This window comes from Barbus barbus (genome assembly GCF_936440315.1).
Source record: "Barbus barbus genome assembly, chromosome: 42".
Lineage (NCBI taxonomy): Eukaryota > Metazoa > Chordata > Actinopteri > Cypriniformes > Cyprinidae > Barbus > Barbus barbus.
This window is the reverse complement of record NC_136720.1, coordinates 2,627,974-2,650,930: the sequence shown is the minus strand read 5'-3', so window position 1 is coordinate 2,650,930 and position 22,957 is coordinate 2,627,974. Positions and strand designations below refer to the sequence as shown.

General features: G+C 40.8%; 1 protein-coding gene across 1 annotated transcript; it reads right to left on the bottom strand.

The window, feature by feature from the left end:
* Positions 1–286: 286 nt before the first annotated feature.
* LOC306861454 (uncharacterized protein) lies at positions 287–7,935 on the bottom strand (the record flags this gene model as incomplete). Its single annotated transcript, XM_079403705.1, has 5 exons — positions 7,823–7,935; positions 5,462–5,514; positions 5,255–5,294; positions 3,825–5,136; positions 287–304 (listed from the first exon to the last, which is right to left on the bottom strand). Exons 1-5 carry the CDS (start codon positions 7,849–7,851, stop codon positions 287–289), a joined length of 1,452 nt encoding a protein of 483 aa, XP_079259831.1. The 5' UTR covers positions 7,852–7,935.
* Between the last annotated feature and the right edge of the window lie 15,022 nt (positions 7,936–22,957).

The following is a 22,957-nucleotide window of genomic DNA, read 5'->3' as shown; positions in this document are numbered from 1 at the left end:
GATGCAGTTGTAGTTTTGGAAGTTGTAGTCACAGTAGTGGAAGGCCCCACTGTGGTTGTGGAAGCTGCAGTTGTGCTTGCTGCAGGTGTAGTTGTACTTTCTGATGTCGTAGGCATTGTTGTAGATGTAAGAGTTCTTGCTTCTGAAATCACAAGAGCAGATGTGAGAGCTCCAGTAGATGTGGTTGCAAGAAGCAATGTGGTTTGAGATGTTGCGATACTTGGAGCTTCAGATGACATAAAAGCTGATGTCACAGTGGAAGGTAAAGCTGCAGTTATTGATGCTGTTACAGGTGCAGTTGTTTCTGAAGATGCAGTCATTGATGATGAAGTAAGAGTTGTGGATTCAGGAGTTGCAGCTGTTGATGTTGTTGTATCCTTTGTTGTTGTAGATGTGGTTGATGAAGCTGAAGCTATGGTTTCTGCTGTTGTACTCTCTGAAATTGTAGGCACCACTGTTGAAGTAATAGTTGTGAATTCTGTACTCACAAATGTAGTTGTGGGAATTTCAGTAGTTGAGGATGTTGTAGTTACTGATGATGTTACAGGTGCAGTTGTTTCTGAAGATGTAGGCAAAGTTGTTGAAGTAAGAGTTGTGAATACTGAGGTTACAGCTGTTGATGTTGTTGAATCATTTGTTGTAGATGTGGTTGATGAAGCTGTAGTTGTGGTTTCTGCTGTTGTACTTTCTGAAGTTGTAGGCACAACTGTTGAAGTAAGAGTTGTGGATTCAGAAGTTACAGCTGTTGATGTTGTTGGCTTGTTTGTTGTAGATGTGGTTGATGAAGCTGTAGTTGTGGTTTCTGCTGTTGTACTTTCTGAAGTTGTAGGCATTGTTGTTGAAGTAAGAGTTGTGGATTCTGAAGTTACAGCTGTTGATGTTGTTGGATCGTTTGTTGTTGTAGATGTGGTTGATGAAGCTGTAGTTGTGGTTTCTGTTGTTGTACTTTCTGAAGTTGTAGGCACCACTGTTGAAGTAAGAGCTGTGGATTCAGAAGTTACACCTGTTGATGTTGTTGGCTTGTTTGTTGTAGATGTGGTTGATGAAGCTGTAGTTGTGGTTTCTGCTGTTGTACTTTCTGAAGTTGTAGGCATTGTTGTTGAAGTAAGAGTTGTGGATTCAGAAGTTACAGCTGTTGATGTTGTTGGATCGCTTGTTGTAGCTGTGTTTGATGAAGCTGTAGTTGTTGTTTCTGCCGTTGTACTTTCTGAAGTTGTAGGCACAACTGTTGAAGTAAGAGTTGTGGATTCAAAAGTTACAGCTGTTGATGTTGTTGGATCGCTTGTTGTTGTAGCTGTGGTTGATGAAGCTGTAGTTGTTGTTTCTGCTGTTGTACTTTCTGAAGTTGTAGGCACCACTGTTGAAGTAAGAGCTGTGGATTCAGAAGTTACACCTGTTGATGTTGTTGGCTTGTTTGTTGTAGATGTGGTTGATGAAGCTGTAGTTGTGGTTTCTGCTGTTGTACTTTCTGAAGTTGTAGGCATTGTTGTTGAAGTAAGAGTTGTGGATTCAGAAGTTACAGCTGTTGATGTGGTTGATGAAGCTGTAGTTGTGGTTTCTGCTGTTGTACTTTCTGAAGTTGTAGGCATTGTTGTTGAAGTAAGAGTTGTGGATTCAGAAGTTACAGCTGTTGATGTTGTTGGATCGCTTGTTGTAGCTGTGTTTGATGAAGCTGTAGTTGTTGTTTCTGCTGTTGTACTTTCTGAAGTTGTAGGCACCACTGTTGAAGTAAGAGCTGTGGATTCAGAAGTTACACCTGTTGATGTTGTTGGATCTCTTGTTGTAGCTGTGGTTGATGAAGCTGTAGTTGTGGTTTCTGCTGTTGTACTTTCTGAAGTTGTAGGCATTGTTGTTGAAGTAAGAGTTGTGGATTCAGAAGTTACAGCTGTTGATGTTGTTGGATCGCTTGTTGTTGTAGATGTGGTTAATGAAGCTGTAGTTGTTGTTTCTGCTGTTGTACTTTCTGAAGTTGTAGGCACAACTGTTGAAGTAAGAGTTGTGGATTCAAAAGTTACAGCTGTTGATGTTGTTGGATCGCTTGTTGTTGTAGCTGTGGTTGATGAAGCTGTAGTTGTTGTTTCTGCTGTTGTACTCTCTGAAGTTGTAGGCATTGTTGTTGAAGTAAGAGTTGTGGATTCAGAAGTTACAGCTGTTGATGTTGTTGGATCGTTTGTTGTAGCTGTGTTTGATGAAGCTGTGGTTGTGGTTTCTGCTGTTGTACTCTCTGAAGTTGTAGGCATTGTTGTTGAAGTAAGAGTTGTGGATTCAGAATTTACAGCTGTTGATGTTGTTGGATCGTTTGTTGTTGTAGCTGTGGTTGATGAGGCTGTAGTTGTGGTTTCTGCTGTTGTACTTTCTGAAGTTGTAGGCATTGTTGTTGAAGGAAGAGTTGTGGATTCAGAAGTTACAGCTCTTGAAGTTCTTGGATCGCTTGTTGTTGTAGCTGTGGTTGATGAAGCTGTAGTTGTGGTTTCTGCTGTTGTACTTTCTGAAGTTGTAGGCATTGTTGTTGAAGGAAGAGTTGTGGATCCAGAAGTTACAGCTGTTGAAGTTGTTGGATCGCTTGTTGTTGTAGATGTGGTTGATGAGGCTGTAGTTGTGGTTTCTGCTGTTGTACTTTCTGAAGTTGTAGGCACCACTGTTGAAGTAAGAGCTGTGGATTCTGAAGTTACAGCTGTTGATGTTGTTAGATCGTTTGTTGTAGTAGATGTGGTTGATGAAGCTGTAGTTGTGGTTTCCACTGTTGTAGGCATTGTTGTTGAAGGAAGAGTTGTGGATTCTGAAGTTACAGCTGTTGATGTTGTTGGATCGTTTGTTGTAGTAGATGTGGTTGATGAAGCTGTAGTTGTGGTTTCCGCTGTTGTAGGCATTGTTGTTGAAGGAAGAGTTGTGGATTCTGAAGTTACAGCTGTTGATGTTGTTGGATCGTTTGTTGTAGTAGATGTGGTTGATGAAGCTGTAGTTGTGGTTTCCGCTGTTGTACTCTCTGAAGTTGTAGGCATTGTTGTTGAAGGAAGAGTTGTGGATTCAGAAGTTACGGCTGTTGAAGTTCTTGGATCGCTTGTTGTTGTAGCTGTGGTTGATGAAGCTGTAATTGTGGTTTCTGCTGTTGTACTCTCTGAAGTTGTAGGCATTGTTGTTGAAGGAAGAGTTGTGTATTCAGAAGTTACAGCTGTTGAAGTTGTTGGATCGCTTGTTGTTGTAGCTGTGGTTGATGAAGCTGTAGTTGTGGTTTCTGCTGTTGTACTCTCTGAAGTTGTAGGCATTGTTGTTGAAGGAAGAGTTGTGTATTCAGAAGTTACAGCTGTTGAAGTTGTTGGATCGCTTGTTGTTGTAGATGTGGTTGATGAGGCTGTAGTTGTGGTTTCTGCTGTTGTACTCTCTGAAGTTGTAGGCATTGTTGTTGAAGTAAGAGTTGTGGATTCTGAAGTTACAGCTGTTGATGTTGTTGGATCGTTTGTTGTAGTAGATGTGGTTGATGAAGCTGTAGTTGTGGTTTCTGCTGTTGTACTTTCTGAAGTTGCAGGCATTGTTGTTGAAGGAAGAGTTGTGGATTCAGAAGTTACAGCTGTTGAAGTTGTTGGATCGCTTGTTGTAGCTGTGGTTGATGAAGCTGTAGTTGTGGTTTCTGCTGTTGTACTTTCTGAAGTTGCAGGCATTGTTGTTGAAGGAAGAGTTGTGGATTCAGAAGTTACAGCTGTTGAAGTTGTTGGATCGCTTGTTGTAGCTGTGGTTGATGAAGCTGTAGTTGTGGTTTCTGCTGTTGTACTCTCTGAAGTTGTAGGCATTGTTGTTGAAGGAAGAGTTGTGGATTCAGAAGTTACAGCTGTTGAAGTTGTTGGATCGTTTGTTGTAGTAGATGTGGTTGATGAAGCTGTAGTTGTGGTTTCTGCTGTTGTACTCTCTGAAGTTGTAGGCATTGTTGTTGAAGGAAGAGTTGTGGATTCTGAAGTTACAGCTGTTGATGTTGTTGGATCACTTGTTGTTGTAGATGTGGTTGATGAAGCTGTAGTTGTGGTTTCTGCTGTTGTACTCTCTGAAGTTGTAGGCATTGTTGTTGAAGGAAGAGTTGTGGATTCTGAAGTTACAGCTGTTGATGTTGTTGGATCGTTTGTTGTTGTAGATGTGGTTGATGAAGCTGTAGTTGTGGTTTCTGCTGTTGTACTCTCTGAAGTTGTAGGCATTGTTGTTGAAGGAAGAGTTGTGGATTCTGAAGTTACAGCTGTTGATGTTGTTGGATCGTTTGTTGTAGTAGATGTGGTTGATGAAGCTGTAGTTGTGGTTTCTGCTGTTGTACTCTCTGAAGTTGTAGGCATTGTTGTTGAAGGAAGAGTTGTGGATTCTGAAGTTACAGCTGTTGATGTTGTTGGATCGTTTGTTGTTGTAGATGTGGTTGATGAAGCTGTAGTTGTGGTTTCTGCTGTTGTACTCTCTGAAGTTGTAGGCATTGTTGTTGAAGGAAGAGTTGTGGATTCAGAAGTTACAGCTGTTGAAGTTGTTGGATCGTTTGTTGTAGTAGATGTGGTTGATGAAGCTGTAGTTGTGGTTTCTGCTGTTGTACTCTCTGAAGTTGTAGGCATTGTTGTTGAAGGAAGAGTTGTGGATTCTGAAGTTACAGCTGTTGATGTTGTTGGATCACTTGTTGTTGTAGATGTGGTTGATGAAGCTGTAGTTGTGGTTTCTGCTGTTGTACTCTCTGAAGTTGTAGGCATTGTTGTTGAAGGAAGAGTTGTGGATTCTGAAGTTACAGCTGTTGATGTTGTTGGATCGTTTGTTGTTGTAGATGTGGTTGATGAAGCTGTAGTTGTGGTTTCTGCTGTTGTACTCTCTGAAGTTGTAGGCATTGTTGTTGAAGGAAGAGTTGTGGATTCAGAAGTTACAGCTGTTGAAGTTGTTGGATCGTTTGTTGTAGTAGATGTGGTTGATGAAGCTGTAGTTGTGGTTTCTGCTGTTGTACTCTCTGAAGTTGTAGGCATTGTTGTTGAAGGAAGAGTTGTGTATTCAGAAGTTACAGCTGTTGAAGTTGTTGGATCGCTTGTTGTTGAATCAGATGAGGTTGGAGCTGATGTTGCTGAGGTTGAAGTGGGAAGTACAGGTGTGGTTTCTGAAGCTGCATATCCTGAAGTTGTTGTAGCACTGTATTTTTTATAAGAAAATTATAATACCTTTTAAAATATTATTACCTTTTACAGAAACATGTTTGTATTAGATGAAAAAGTAATGACACATAATTTAAATCCAAACAATCACTTACCCAACTCTAGTTGTAGAATGAATAGCACACCACAAACACACTGTACAGAGAAACACATTCCTGTAAAATCTTTAATTCATTTTTGTTTATATTTTGCCAAAACAAAACAATTCCATAACAAACCGTAGAACACATAGGGCCTACTATTCCATATACATATTCCATTAATATGATACATTACACACATTTTACATTTACAATACTTACACAGGGTGAAAAATTTTTTCCTTGTGCCATCCTGCTTAGAAAGACAAAACCTGCTGAAAGAGAAAACAAGACATTTAGCTATTATTTCAGTTGCTGTACAATGATTAATTTTACCCTTCATTAAGGAATATCTACAAATGAGTAAACTTTCTGATGAGAGATCTGCGTTCCGCTCATAACGTTGCGCAATAAATAATAAAAATGTAGCAGGATAAATTTGTGTCTATGGCTGGGCAATGTTGACTTTTGTGATTGGCCATAATACCTGAAGACTCTATAGGTGCTATCCTACTTCTTACAGAACAGATTGTGAAACAGGTAGAATTATCTAGGATGAACCGTGATTTTGACAAAACATCTAATTCTAACAGATGCCATAAAAGAAAATTTTATGTGGATAAATTGAGCATTAAGCAGTGTAGCCAATAACAGACATATCTGTTGATTTCTTGAGCACGTGGCCAATCAGAGGCGTTTAAATCACTTGCTGGTTTTTGTTTTTCCAGTGCTGAGTTGCTGAGAAGATCATTCAGTGCTGATCCTCTCATTATATGAAAAATGTTTAGAGACGATGTACATTAAAGATTCATTGTGCAGTGGAGAGCTGTAGCAGATGAACTGAGACGAGTGACAGCATTTCAATGTTTATAAGAGAGTTTGCAAATGCGATACTGATTTTATACAACAGTTCAATAAACAAGAAGTTGATATTAAGTGGCTTACATTTTAGGAACACTGTTGTCTGACCTTGCTCTATTATATCAACAAAAATAGTTCCAAACAAAGTCATAGCTAAGCTGCTGTAAATCCAAGCAAACACAGCGGTGTTTTGTTCATAAATGAATGTGCGATTCTGAAAGAATTAGTGTCACCCATCCATAAAACAGTCACTCGCTTTGTTCATGATTGAATCAGCTGTTTGATCGAATCGATTGACAAAGACAAAAGTGACTTACCCTCACCTACTGGCGGGTTTAATTAAATTTTTAAGCATCATTTTATTTCTTTAAATAATTAATTATGTTCTATATTCAAAATGTTATATTTAACACATTAATCTCATTATGAATTTAAATGCATTCATGCCACCTCAGAGCCACATTAAACAGAGTGAATATACCAAAATACCACTTTTGTGTGCTTCTGTGCACCTCTGTAGTGCAAAGATGAATTTTGTTGATATTGATTTCCTTTGGTTGGTAACCTATTCTTCCTGATGTCCGGTTTAATTTATTTTTTCATTGCATTTAAATTGCATTGCATATAAATGTATGAATTTGATCTTTAATAAGGTTAGAAAAAATTCCATTGTAAAGATGTCCCTGCAAATCACTTTAAGGAGTCAAATATCGCCTCATAATGGGAAAGTTCATTTTTGTCATCGGTCAGTAAGTGATCCTAAATTTTTGACTCTGCTCCTATTTAATTTTTTTTTTTAAATTAAGACCAAAAGTGCTCATTCTCCCTTTTTATTAAACACAAAGGGGTCATCAATGATGCTTATATTATTAACGTGCAGATTCCTACACAATGTATCTTTAATTCGGCCAGAATTGCACAATTATCTCCAGTCATTCTGTTGAATGCCTGTCTCAATACTCAAGAAAACACATGATTTAGAGTAAACATACAATAAGTTTAATGTTATTATAGATTATAAAGGTTTTTATAATTAAATACATCTGAGAGGGCATCTAAAATGACGATAATAAATGTGCTAATACTAATGGGGTCACATTTTCTTGTAAATTTCAATAGTTATTACTAAACTGTACTTAACTACAACAGTTATGTTTATTACAATATAGGCTCCAAATTGTAATGCCTGTCATCTAAATGATGGCATGAACAGATTGTTGTGTATCGGTTTAAAGACAGAAACAAAAAAAACCCAACAACTATTCATTTTATTCCACATTTACAAGAAGATATGACCCCACAACTAGTATTAGAACATTTTCACATGAATAATTTACATCTTTAGATTACATCATTGCTCAATATGTCAAATGGGGCAAAATAAAATGTATGAATTCAAGGGCGTAGGTTTGTAACATAATGACTTCATCCTCGATGATTTATATAGAGAGCTAATAGATCACGCTTTTTTCCGTTTGCTCTGTTTTGTCAAACACCGTATTTTAAACTCATTTACGCAACTTTATAAATTCCTTGGACTGCTCTGAACTTTGTGCAATACAGTTGTTCTTAACGCGGCTGCACTTCTCTAGCATATAAATGTACTTAAATTGTATAAATTGTATAGCATATAAATGTACTTATGCCTATCGAACTCTTGATACAATATTCATTATAAGCTCTTTATTAATTAATTAAAATTTAATTCATTCAGTGACATACCTTCTCCCGCTCTTCAAAGTCATAGCCATGAATAATGAACAATTATCCTTACGGCAGTCCTTGCAATGCTTTAGCCTATGTGATGCGTTTTCGTTCAAAGTTTACAGACTGTCAAGACAGAAATTGGTCCAGTAAATATAAGGTGTGATGACGCTGTAAGGCAAGGTGTGGTAGTCTAACAGGTGTAATTTTGGTGACGAATCTCTGTAGCGTGCACTACAGCATCAGATTTACGTTCTAACTCTGTCAACAAATAAAGGGTGTACCCAGCAAATTACGTAAAAATATCTTTATGTCGTGAAAGGGTTGTGATAACGTTTTACATACCTCACAGGGTTATTACAGTAAACTTGAAATAGACGGAACTGAAATTAGAAAATTAAACCACAAAGGTCAGTCACAAAAGGCAAATCTATTAAGCTGTTACAAAGTTCTAATTGAAAAGAACAAAAGGTGTTTTCTAGCCTCAAAAATAACTCTCTTAAACAAGTTTAGGCTACCTGTTATAAATCTATATAATTTACAATAATTAAAATAGGCCTACTTGTTGGCCAGAGCAATGGTGTAATCGTTTTGTTTGTAACTTTACATTTTATGTAAGACTTATTAAGGTAGGCTATGTGTCCACATAAAAAATAACTTTTTTTGTTTCCTTCTAAGCTAATGACATTTGCTGAAATAAAAAAAGTTCCTTTATCGAAATGACATGAGACTTTGTAGCGTTGTCAACACTTGGTAGCTCTACAACTAAACAATGAAATTGAATTGATATCTGTTTGTATGTTAGTGCGGGAAAAAAGGTCACATTTGGGGTTGGGGAAACGATCAAATTAAAAATGAATGTTGATTATTCTAGTCTCCTGGTTTTCCTTGCTCCTAGCGCATTTACATTTACATTTATTCATTTAGCTGACGCTTTTATCCAAAGCGACTTACAATTGCTATATATGTCAGAGGTCGCACGCCTCTGGAGCAACTAGGGGTTAAGTGTCTTGCTCAGGGACACATTGGTGTCTCACAGTGGATTCGAACCCGGGCGCAACCTGACAAAGGCCTGTAGATAGGGAGTCCGTGTTATTTAAGAAAAATATAATTATATTTTCAGAATGACACTTTTTTTCTCTCTCTCTCCTCAGACATCGTCTGTGGGGTAAAACGCCCCCAGTGGGCAATGAGCAACTGTAGTTATTATCCCAGCTGGCATTTTAACGTAGAGTCAGCGTTGAATCAACGTCAGGCGTCAGTGTTGGATAACCGTTGGATTTTGTTTAGATTTTGCAAATCTAATCAACGTTGAAATATCAACGTCATTCCAACGTCACGTTTCTCAACATGGGTGAATTTGCCAACATTGAATCAATATTGATTTTAGTTTAGATTTTGCAAATCCAATCAACGTTAAAATTTCAACGTCACTAAAGTCCTGCTTTTCAACAGTTTATTTTGTTAAACTGTTTTCACTAAAGTATTGATGTTTTCAACAGCAAGAACAAACACCTTGAAATGGATACATAAACACTAAGTTTGTGGACACGCAGAGTCAGGTAGGACGAAGCCAATTGGTAAAAGCAAGACCAGGAAGAAGATTAATAAAGACATTTCACTGATGAAAGAAACATGCTTTATTACGGCAAGTGTGCCAACATTTCACTCAAACACGTGTCGAACTAGAAGAACGGCCCAAACATTGGGCCACATTGAACACGGCTGGTTATCTTTCATTTCTTTCTGCCACCGCCACCCATCCTCTCTGGTGCATATTTTAAATATTTGGCCATGTGTTCATTTATTTTTGTTGTTGTTGTTGTATCAAATGAGCTGAACACCACGTCTGATGAAAAAAAAAAAAAAAAAACAGTATTAGCAAACGCTAACCTCTCAAATATCAACTTGTAGCATTGCCAATGTTTCAACTATATAAATTAGTATTTATCAACATGCAAGGTCATTGATAATCATGTGCTTGGGTGAGCAACAAAAGGCAGTTGGTAGTAACCAGTACTGCCGGTAGAGAAGTTAGTCTAGAGCCCAGAATGGAGTATTATATATAATATTACAGTATGCTCTGTAGAGTCCTCCAACTAAAATGATTTCTTATGAATTATTATTCTGCTTACTATATTCTATATTATTTAAAACATTGTTACAAAACTACTATGTTAAAGCAAACTCACCACAGACGATCTTGTAAAGACGGGTCTTCATAAAGGACACCTTCCCACTAATTCCTCTGAGGCTCATTATAGCCATCATTTTATCGTTCATTTCATCGTTTTATTCGTTCCGCTTACATTACGTTTGCCATTTGATGTTATGGTCGCGCCAGTGTCTCTTACATTATGAGCGAGCTCGCGACGCGCTTATTTGAAATAACTGTTCGGTTTGAAAATGCGTACCTAACACCGAACCGAAAGCCTCGTACCGAACGGTTCAATACGAATACGCGGACCGTTACACCCCAACTATAAACTAATGCAAAAACGGAACAAAGATACTTACGCAGCCATTGACTTCTTCACATGGTCTGCAGCATCAACCCCTCCTAACCTCGTCAATGTTTACTCTGAAAAGGAACAAGAAATTAAAACCAGAAAAAGTGGTCAGTACACTGTAAAAACTGTTACTTAGATTCAACTCAAAAAAATTAAGGCAACATTTTCCAACTACTTTTTGTAAGTTTAGTGAACTTGCTATTTTGAGTTGGTAAAAATCAGTATTATGTATTTTACTGTATGCTAAAAAATGAAGTCTACAAGATAAAGCAAAACATTTGAGTTTAACCATTGTGACAAAGAGCAGCATATTGACCAAATCATACTTAGTTAAAATAAGTAACATTTAAAATAAAAAATTAAATTGTTTGATTTTAATTAATTTACTCTCTTTAATTTAGACAAATTATTTCTTCAATCCACTTGAAATAATTAGTTAGCAATTGCCATAACTTTAATAAGGTATTTAAGAGGTATTCGTTTCCAACGTTTATTACTCTATAACAGCTGCCATATACAAACAATTGGGTGCACTAATTTTCTGTAATCAATTTTAATGTTAATGTAACACAATAATGTAAACATTTTAACATTAAAAATTACAGAAACTTCTGACCTCATCTTTAAGTGCAGCATAGAACACCTTCAAAGTGCAATCTGTGTACTCTTAACACTGACATTAAAATACAGTGACTCTTGACCTGAGCGATTTACATAAAAGGACTGACTTTAGTGCACAGTACCTTTTCATATGTATTAAAACATAATAAACTAATACAAGAACACGTTTTAAGTACAATCTGTGCCATATTCAACAAACATTTGACATTGAAATAAAATAAAGGGCCTCTGACGTCAGCATTTGACATAACAGAACTGACTTCAGCTCAAGTGCCCAGCAGCTGGAGGCTTATTCAGGAACTGAAGAAGTCTGTGCTTGACTACCACGTTGTTCTCAGTTAAACTGCCCACCGAGCAAGAGTGGTGAAGCAAAGCAAACAAACAAACAAAAAAAAAAGCATAATCTTACATATATCCTTACAAGGACATTAAAATAAAACACAGAGAAGCTGGATCACGCCATTTGACACGAAAGGACTTCAGCTTCAATCCGTAAGTGCACAGCACAGTATATCTTAGTATGTATTAAAACATTTTACCATAAAATGGTTTATATAACAGAACTTCTGAAGTGCAGCCAATTAACAATTAAACATTCAGAACAATCTTTTGAAAAACACAACAAGATTGCCATTTATGAGTGTGAGGCTGGCATTTGACCAACTAACTCAGAAGTTTGTTTTTTAGAGTCATGAATCGGGAGGAAGGCTTTGGGCGCAGTGTGTCAAGTCCCACAAAAAGTCTTTGGAACACCTCAAATGTTTTGCAGAGTTGTGGTGGATACTGCAGGTTCAGAGCATATGTCATCCCCAGAAGCAGACAACATGCCCTGGCCAGATTTCCAAGATCAGTAAGCACTGGGATTCCCTCAATGATGATGCCCACTGCATCTGGTTCATGGCAGACATATATCTGCATATTGCGCATTTTCAAGTCCTCGTGGACACTGCTCTCCGTTTTTCCCTGTGTGAGACATAAACAGAACAATAAGTGGTAACAGAGAACGATCTTCAAAAGCCTTCAATAAAATCACACATTAAAAGTTCACAAAAGGTTTTAAGTTTGGTCGAGCCAGCTCCTGCAAAGAAAGCCTGGCCTGTTGAACTGGCTTCATAGTACAACTTTCAGTAGAGACTCACTTGCCACAACAAACCTGCTAAACTACATCACATACACAAGTCACCTCCAAGGCCTAAATCCTTAAAGGGGAGAGGTGCTCAGCTGGTAACACATAGGTGTGGTTAAGTAAAAGTATCTGAAAAAGCCACTCTTACAGTTATATCATCAGATGATTATGACTCCTGCATTAATGTAAAACAAGGATTTTACTTCTGTGAAGCTGCAGTTGAAAAATATGACAGTGTTTTTAAATCAAGTCTACTAGCCACTGGTTAATTAACCAAAAGGTTAATTTTGGACACTGGTTCCTGCACATACATTTGGGTATTTGTAGGTGTGTTTTTGAACTTTTGACAGAGCCAGACTAGCCATTTCCACCCAATTATAGTATTTGTTCTAAGACAAGCTAACCAATCCCCAACTCCAGCTCCGTACTAAACTCAGACAGACATAACATTACATTATTCATTTAGCTGACGCTTTTATCCATTACAATTGCTATATATGTCAGAGGTCGCACGCCTCTGGAGCAACTAGGGGTTAAGTGTCTTGCTCAGGGACACATTGGTGTCTCACAGTGGATTCGAACCCGGGTCTCTCACACCAAAGGCATGTGTCTTATCCACTGCGCCATCAACCACCACATAAGATTGATATCTGAGGAATAAGTGCTTTTCCCCAAAAAAAGTCAAACTATGCTTTTTAAACAATACTTACATAGTAGTCAGAGATGAGCTCTTGCCCACTCTCTCCCATGTATTCAATGAGGCATCTCAGAGTCACGTCTCTCTTCTTCACCACCGAGGTACTTGGATCCTATAGTTGGTAAGTGAATAACGAAAAACTGAATCTTGCAGGCAATATAACTACAAACATACAATGGCATTATCAGTGTGGGTCTGTACTACCTATTCAACAGAGCTTATATATATATTTATATTATATTTAACCTTAAAATTAATTAGGAGCTGTAAACAAAAATGTTTTTTTGCAATATTCACCCAATTAGGCAAGACAAGAGAATAAAGTACTTATTGTATTAATATGCCCCTGCAACATTGTTACCACTTTTGCCTCACCTGTATCAGTTCCATTAACAAGTTCTTGATGCGTTGACCAACCGCTCCACCCTTCACACTAAACAGGTCGAGAAGTTTTGGAGTGTACTTGTCCAGCTGGGACATAAACACTGATTCTAGTGGAACTGCAGCACACCTTCGGAATTCCTCATTTATCTGTAATACATCAATTGTTTGACTGCTATTTGGAACACTCAAGATGTGTAAAGAATTGGCAACCTTTCATTTTTATGCAATCCAATAATCCATAAAATATGTGGGGTGGGTCTTCAGTATGTGTTCAGCAAAAAGTGTGTCTAGCATCACATAAACAACCTTGTTCACTATTATTTGCCTTTTAAAAAAACTGAGTGAGCAGCATGTCAGTGATAAATCATTTACCTGGAATGGTTCAAAGAGGGCAGGCCATCTTTCTTTTAATTTTGCCACATCTGGGGACTGGGCAACCACTTCCATTCTTCTCCAGCTATATGTCCTGGCCATCATGTCATTTATGCTTTTGACGTCCCTTTTCTTGCTGGCTTCTATTAGGTCAAGCCTCACATTCTCAAGGCTGCTGTCTGTTTCACCAGAAGGGTGCTGAGGCAGGTAATTTACTTCTGCCCTCTTTGGTTTCTTGATGTTTTTAGCAGGTTTTCTGTCATCTCCCATCTTGTATTTCATTGAGTTTATCAGGAGTTCAGGGCTTCCCAATGCTTTACGTTTGGTACGATAGTTTCCACATTTGTATTTCAGGCTTTGTTGCCACCCATAAATTCCATTAAAAGATCCAGGCTCCTTCAAACAGGGATGCTTTTCTATTAGTGCCTGTGCTACTGCAGACCTCTGGGCATCATTGGGGTACGCTGTGTAGCAAAACATGGCCTCTGCCAGGCGCTCCAAGATATCCGCTTTGACACTGGGTGATGTCAGTAGGGTGCCATCTCTTAAATAAATCTCATTACCTTGACTCAAAGCCAGCTCAGTGTTGTGTGAGAAAGTTGGAATTGGAAATACAGCAGGCCATGGATTTTGCCTTTCAGAGGGTGAAGGAGACAGAATCACATTATCATCTGAGCCGTCACAGTGTGTCACCGACTCGGATAAAGAGTACACACTGGAGGTATCAGGGGTGCTTTCCTGGGGAACAAGGGTCAGTGTTATGTTTAGCGGTACATACACTACTTTCAGTGTGTCTTTATCTTTGAGTTCCTTTGTGGTCGTTAGGGTGAAAAAGTCATCAAACTCTTCATCTTTGTATTGAAGACTGATTTCTGTGGTGATGGCAAATTGTTCTTTGATGGCTGCAACCAATTCATCCACAGTTGAGGGTATGCCACTGTTGAGTGTAAGTTTTTTGACCTCGTGATCAATGAGGACCCGGAATCTGACTGTTGGTTCCATGTCTAGAAAGACAGAAGAAACAAATATGTTATACAAAGTCATACTCAACACTGGAGACAGATGTGGCGCTTTAATGTCACCATGAGCTTTCCTGTAACAATATAGGCTGACAGGGGACAAACATCACTAAGGTTTTGTTGTTCAACAAGAGTTATGTGATCTGTCTTCTCAAGATGAAATCCACGATAGTGTTCATCATACCAGGACATGAGTGTTTTCACAATAAAATGCACCTTTTCCCCAAAAAGGGCAATTTGAACAATCTCTGCAAAATCAGGAAGACCAGCAGTACAACCATAGGCCACGATCATGCCTTTTGAGTACCTTGTTCCATGGAAGGTGACTGTATCAGCCAGCTGTACTTGAGACTGACAAGGAAACAGACGCTTGATTGATTCCTGAACATTTACATGCAGGACATCTAATGGCACTGATGTGACTCTTACAACACTCAGAGCAGGCACAACTGTTGTGGAATGCAGGTGGTGACTTATCATAAGCTGATGCTTTGTGGCCAGAGAAAGGAGAATGTTCTTAAAGTTGCCAGTATGTCTCACGATCTGCTTAAATTGGCTGTGCTTCGCTTCAAACCTCATTGTCCAGAAAGCAATCACAGGTCCAAAAGCATTTATTAATGCAGGATAGTGTTCTAAGAAGTGGTGCTTTGGGATTAACCCTTCGTTAGGAAATACTTCTTGGAATCTGTGTCGGTGTTCGGATATTTTTGAATCAAGATATGCAACACTTTCTTTGTTGTGGACTGGGGCAACAACAAGTTCAATAATGTCTTTTAAAGACATGAGTAGAAGCCAGGCTGGATCATTCAAAGGTATTCTGTGTCCAATAATGAATGGCAGCAGTCATATAAGGGCCCAATTTTCATGTGCGTTTCCTCCAATCTTCTTTTTTGAGGAAAAGGTTGTAGGCAATGGCTGAGGACAATCAGTTTTGTCAGCCCATTTATACGGAAATTGTGTGATGGCACTGTTAAGTTCACTGAAAGTGAAATATTTCTTTGAGATAAAAACACTGAAGCACAGACCCAATTCCAAGGGAACGATGCCTTCAAAAATGTCGTGCAATATATCGGGTGGATAGCCAGTCACACAGTGGAAATAGCTCAGATTTTCAGTAAGTGGGCAAGCATTTTTTACACCGTAACAGTGTGTCAAAGCAGGATTTTCTTTAACAGTCAATAAATGAGTGGCATGATTCTCTTTGGTCCGAGCAGGAAATGCACCTGACCTCACCTCCTTTCTTTGAAATTCTGATCGCTCTCCAAGACAAAATCGACAAATGAATGGTCCACAAAAATTTTCCACAAGTCCACAAATTGAATGTGCCCCAAGATTATCAGCGACTACAGAAAACACCGAGCCTTTAACATGTTGTCCAACACTGGAAATGTAGACACCGTCACGCTCCAAAATAGCCAAATCTTTTGATGTCAACTGCTTTGCATAAAAGGGCCAAGTATATGGAGTTAAGAGTGGATCGCGATGAATGAGGGATGTTGCCAAAGACCCAGTATACAGCTGTGATTTTATGCTTTTTTCTTGATGTTCCCAGGGGGTTACAAATTTCAAAGTCATCTACATACAGCACAAGTGCAATTCTTAGCTCTTCAGAATAAAAGGAATTCACTTTATAGACTGTACCATCACGATATGATCCATATTGAATAGATGACAACTGGTCCTGTTCTTTACTCAGAACTTTTTCTCTAAGATTTTCTTTACCCAAAATCTTAACTAAGGACTGGAGAATTGGGATGTACTGGAAACTTCTCTTTTCATTTGGTTCAAGGATGTATTCAACGGGCTCAACAACTTCAAATTTTTTCTTTATAATACTGTCGCCTTCTAAATGATGATGAAAGAGGACCACCAGCACCAAGTGCTGTGCTTAGTGGATCTGATTTGCACAATTCTTCCACTAGAGATGTTACAAACGTGTCAGCAATCGTACAATTATTTTTCTTTAAGTGTGAAACAACAATCTCTTATTGCAGTTATGGATGCAGAACTTGCTATGAAGTGAAGATCATCTACCAGTTCATCAATGCACCGAATTGACACATTATGAACACTTTCTAATTTCAAAAGGAGGGATGCTATGTACTCTACAACCACATTGCTTCCATCATCCTCTTCATAGTGAGCATCTGAGAGAGAGACTTGATAATTGGCATCATTGTGATCATCATCCTCTTCAGAGGCTTCAAAAACAAGTGACTCCTCCTGTTCAGTTAACTGCCTTTCACAAATAATGCCTGGTTTGAAATCTTGTGAAGTATGTGGCGTATGCTTCCTGTGTTTGTGTGTCGCGAAAGTCCCATACACATTTGTTTGGTGATCGCACCCTGCAAAAACACACTTTACAGTCTCATTATTCTTCAGATGATGACCAATGTGTTCAAAAAACTCCTTTTCACTAGGGAATCTAGATTTTTGACATAATAGGCAGGTAAAGAAAAGAGTTACTTGAGGTGAGTTAAGTGAGTCAACTTCTGGATGTTGTCGTGACAAGTGACAGCGGAAGCTACTCCAGTTTTTAAAAGAGCATGGGCAGTCTATACATGGCAAGGCATGGCTGTGTCCAAAGGTCCCATGATGCAGTCTATAATGTTTTAGAATATCAGTCTTTGCTGGTACAACAGCGCTGCATAATTTACAAGGCCATCCCATCTGTCATTAAAAAAATAGAAAGGCATGCCAATTTAGTTTTTTTTTCCCCGACTCTCAATAACTGACTTTTGGTTACCTTAATTCCTCTAAATGACAGATAACATCAAACCATTTTACCCTCATTCAAAAGAATGCGAGGAGAGAGCAACACACACGTATACATATTTACGAATTTTCATGATACCACGTTGCAGAGAGAGAGACGCCAGGAATATATTATGTCCTCATCTTTTTCAATCATGCAGGGACAACAACAGTAACTACAAACCACTTAACGTAACTTTTAACCGACACATGTACGAGGATGAGAGGCCATGTTACTAGTGTTTTGCTAGCTAATTCGGAAAGAGGCAGAACATTTAAGACGAGTGATTTGAGACAAAATAATTCACATTCACCGAGGCTAACGTTATTAGACTCCTTAAACAAACAAAATGACGATGTTGTTTATAAAAAAAGTCCGCAAACTAAGTAGAAACATAATTTGGCAATATATCTCACATATACCTATCCTACGTTAACGTTGGCGATACTTGTTTTAAGATTAATGTTAATGTCAAGACCTTCGGTAAGGCCTCATGCGGCGCCTGCAAAACTGACAAACTTAACGTTGCTGTCTGAAATCTGGCGACGCTTTTACATTTTATAGTGCAATAAATGCGTGCTCATTCGGCTAAAACCTAACTTTATGCGATGTAAATAGTTACTTACATGTGTTGCACGTTGTATAAAGCCCTCAAAAACTCCACAGAAATCCAAAACTGGTCCGGTACAGGTGACAATGAGCAACGATCTCGTTGTTCTGCTGCAGCATGTGCGGGTCTTGACGTTTTACTTTGGATATAAACACTTAAATAGAGTTTTGTAGAAGCAATTTATTGTGAAAGTCAGTAAAATCATTTTTTTGATAGGTAATAACAAAGTTACAAAAACATTCACACTTTTTACTTATGTAAAACTTAAATGAAATAAAATTTTGTTATGTTTTAGCTTACCTCAAGGGCATCCCAGATGTAGGTGTCTTTGTTTCCGCAGTAGTTTCAATTTTTATATTTTTAGGTCCCATAGACCTGCATTATATGACTGACAGAGAAGAACGGTTTGACCTAAAAATATAAAAATTGAAACCACTGCGGAAACAAAGACACCTACATCTGGGATGCCCTTGAGGTAAGCTAAAACATAACAAAATTTTATTTCAAAGTGAACTACAAGCCAATTGTCATAATGGAACTGCCAGCACTTTACAAATGTAACTCTTTTATTGAGTTTTTTTTTTTTATAGCACTTGTCCTGCTACATTACTACTACAGTGGTACATTAGCTGCTACTAGCATAACACACACACCTCAGAAGTGCATGAAGCCAGAGGCACTTCCTGCTGTAAAAACATTACCCGGATCAAAACATACTGTGCACACTCTATAGGCCACTCTTTATAGGCCGCTCTTTGTCTTTTCTGTCTCTGCTGTTGTCTCTTAATCAAAATGTGAAATGCCCCATGAAGCTATACTTATTAGATCAGTTTGAGTGTTTGTCTTGCACCCAATCAGGGAGAGGCATAATAATATCTCTGCGAATCTTTCCATGTACATTAGAGTTGTGAAACCTTGTTTCACTAGCCTGATACTCAGACCCCAATACCACCTGAGGGTTAAAACTTACCAGTTCTGCTCCCTCATTAACGTCCTCCAGGCGCTTCTCTAAAGCTTTGAGCTCTTCTAAAGTGTTTGCAGGATTTAATTCATATGCTGTTCCAGCAGAGGTGGCAATGTGAATTCTATCCTTGATATCAACAAGGAGCTGAATAACTCTCTTCTGAAATTCTAGCCAAAAAAGAAGTGACCAATTATTATTTTTATAATATAGTGAGTACGCTCTACACCACAAAATCAGTTTTCATTTGCCCAATAAAAAAAATGCACTGCAAAAACTCAATTTTACCAAGAATATTTGTGATATTTCCAGTCAAATGTCTAATTTCTATTCAAAATAAATCTGTACACTTAAAATAAGACACCTTAAAAGTAACTTGTATTTAATAGACAATTTTCACTTGAAAATCATTCAATTAAAAAAAAAAAAAAAAAACGTAATAACACATTAAATCAAGCTGTGCTCATCATTTTTTTAATAATACCTTCCACATCAACCTGTATTCAAATTTTACAAAAATGTAAATGATTTTAGTTTTATAACAGTTACTTTCAGATTCAGATTGATGGTTGGGTTAGGTATGGGACAACTCACCTTTGAAGGAGACTTTCAGGTCGTGTTTGTTACGAATCCTGGCCATGCACTTCAGTTTACTCATCACCAGAGGTCACCCGCTCACCACATGGACTTTTACACTACACAGCACACTGGACTCAATTTCCCACAATCCATTGCACTGACGACTTGCACAGCTGTTCACTATTTCGCCCACACCTGATCACCATTTCACAATCACCATCACTCTATTTAAGCCTGGGACTTGCGCTTGCTCACTGCCGAGTATTGTTAGCCCGTCTACTCTACAAAGCGTTTCCCTGTTTTTCTAGTTAGTCTTCCTGTGTCTTGATTCCTGTCCGTGTTCCTGGATTATTCTCTCTGCCTTGCCCTGTCTGGATACTGTACGCTGATCGTCGACCCACGCTTGCTCCACGGATTGCTCTGTCTTGCCTCTGCCATACCTGTTTGCTGTCTCTCGACCCTGCCTGTATGACCACGTCTTTTAATAAAGCTTCGCAAATGGATCCGCACGTCTCACGTCTCGTCACTCCCGTAACAGAATACTCGGCCCAACAAGGATCCAGCAGCTTTTCCGACGAACATCGGTCAGGTATGGATGCAGCTATCCTATTATTGGCCCTTAAGCAGGGTACACGATCACTAGAGCGTTACATCGCTGAATATTTGGCTTTGGCTAATGGCTCAGACCTACCAGATTGCATGTTAATAGATTTTTTTTGTGATGGCCTTAACCAGCCACTAAAAGCAAAAATAATTTACCAAGCTCCTCGTTCATCATTGAGTCATTTCCTGGACTATGTTCTGTGGACTGAGGGTTCGGCATTCACTGTGGGAGTCGCGGAGGAAAGAGATACCGCACCCGATTGTTTGATTGCAACTGCGTTAGATCATGCTCACAAAATGGCAACCAAAACACCACCTCATAGCATCATTGCTGCTGGTATAGAACCAAGTCGAGTCCCAGCCTATTTCAAAGAGCCAAGTCAAGCCACAGCCTGCGTTAACATGCCAGAGTCTGCTCACGTCATGCCTGCCAAGCCAGAGTCTGCTCACGTCATGCCTGCCAAGCCAGAGTCTGCTCACGTCATGCCTGCCAAGCCAGAGTCTGCTCACGTCATGCCTGCCAAGCCAGAGTCTGCTCACGTCATGCCTGCCAAGCCAGAGTCTGCTCACGTCATGCCTGCCAAGCCAGAGTCTGCTCACGTCATGCCTGCCAAGCCAGAGTCTGCTCACGTCATGCCTGCCAAGCCAGAGTCTGCTCACGTCATGCCTGCCAAGCCAGAGTCTGCTCACAGCACGTCTCAGTGCCCCGGCCAGAGTCACAGCACGTCTCAGTGCCCCGGCCAGAGTCTCTTCACGCCGCAGCTCCTCAGCCAGAGTCTCTTCACGCCTCCGCCGAACTGCCAGAGGCTGTTACCACAGATTCAAGGTTAGTCCTTCGAGTTCTGATATCCAGTGTGATGGACCCACCACTGATGTCGGTGCGAGTAGCTGGCATTCCCAGGGCCTCAACCCCGGCTGTTACAGAGACTGTTCCCCTGACCTCAGTGCTTCCCGTTATGGCGGTCGCCATTTTGAGTGTGTGGGCTGCACACTGTGCTCCTGAGGCCTCTCCTGTCCACGAGTCTGTTCCTGAGGTCTCTCCTGTTCACGAGTCTGCTCCAGTGCCTCCAGAGGTGGTGGCTTCGGCTGCAGAACCTCTCGAAGTGGTGGCACCTACACCCATATCCCGAGAATCCAGTTCTCAAGTCACGGCCAGGAGTGCCGATCCCTTATCCCGAGAATCCAGTTCTCAAGTCACGGCCAGGAGTGCCGATCCCTAATCCAGTTCTCCAGTCACGGCCAGAAGTGCCGATCCAGATCCCCGAGAATCCTGTTCTCCAGTCACGGCCAGGAGTGCCGTTCCCGATCCTCAAGCGTCCGCGCTGCAAGAGCGCCCTCGAGCGTCCGCGCTGCAAGAGCGCCCTCAAGCGCCTGCTCCTCCAGAGCGCCCCCTAGAGCCCGCTCCTCCTGAGCGCCCCACAGAGGCCACTCCAGAACTTCTGGTAGCTCAAGTCACGACTAAAGTGGCCGTCTGTGAACTCACACCCTGTCCTGTCACGGCTAAAGAGGCCGTCTGTAACTCCTTGCCCTGTCCTGTCACGGCCAAAGAGGCCGCCTGTGAACTCACGCCCTGTCACGGCCAAAGAGGCCGTCTGTAACTCCTCGCCCTGCCCAGTCACGGCTATGGAGGCCGTCTGCATATCCTCCTCATGTCCTGCCACAGCCATAGAGACCGTTTACGAGCTCTCGACCTGCCCGGTCCAAGCTCCTGAGACCATGAGGACTCTCTCTGTGGTGTCTGTCTCTGCTCTCCCCAGATCCCTGATCCTGCCCTGGCTTCCTGGCCAGTCCACTCTACCTTGGAGATTCTCTACCCAGTCTACGCCACACTGGTGGGCTCCGGCTTTGTCTGTTCAGCGGTGGTGGTCAGCTGTCTGGTTCTGGGGGTCTCCTGCTTCGCCCAGGTGCACTCTGGTCCCGTCCTGCCCTGCAACAAGGACTCTCTCTGTGTTGTCTGTCCCTGCTCTCTCTGTGTTGTCTGTCCTTGTTCTCCCCAGATCCCAGTCTCTGTCATGGGTTCCTGCCCTGTCTGCCTCCCTGTGGTGGTCCTCTGCCCTGCCATGGTGGTCTTCTGCTCGGGTCTGGTGGTTGTCTGCCCCGCCGTGGTGGTCTTATGCTCGGGTCTGGTGGTCATCTGCTCCGCCGTGGCGGTCCTCTGCTCCGGTCTGGTGGGCTCTGGTCTCGCCTGCTCCGCCCTGGTGGGCTCTGGTCTCGCCTGCTCCGCCCTGGTGGGCTCCTGCTCTGCCCTGGTGGGCTCCTGTTTCCGCCCTGGTGGGCTCCTGTTCCGCCTGCTCCGCCCTGGTGGGCTCCTATTCCGCCTGCTCCGCCCTGGTGGGCTCCCGTGCCATCTGGCTCTGCCTCGATCCCCGGCCTCTGCACTTCCGCAGGGATCTGGCCCTCCATCCCTCCCCCTGTTCCGCCTCCGCTCCACCGCCCTCCTTGATTGTATTGGAGCGTCTAGAAGCCGCTCCTTGGGGGGGGGCTATGTTACGAATCCTGGCCATGCACTTCAGTTTACTCACCACCAGAGGTCACCCGCTCACCACATGGACTTTTACACTACACAGCACACTGGACTCAATTTCCCACAATCCATTGCACTGACGACTTGCACAGCTGTTCACTATTTCGCCCACACCTGATCACCATTTCACAATCACCGTCACTCTATTTAAGCCTGGGACTTGCTCTTGCTCACCGCCGAGTATTGTTAACCCGTCTACTCTACAAAGCGTTTCCCTGTTTTTCTAGTTAGTCTTCCTGTGTCTTGATTCCTGCCCGTGTTCCTGGATTATTCTCTCTGCCTTGCCCTGTCTGGATACTGTACGCTGATCGTCGACCCACTCTTGATCCACGGATTGCTCTGTCTTGCCTCTGCCATACCTGTTTGCTGTCTCTCGACCCTGCCTGTATGAC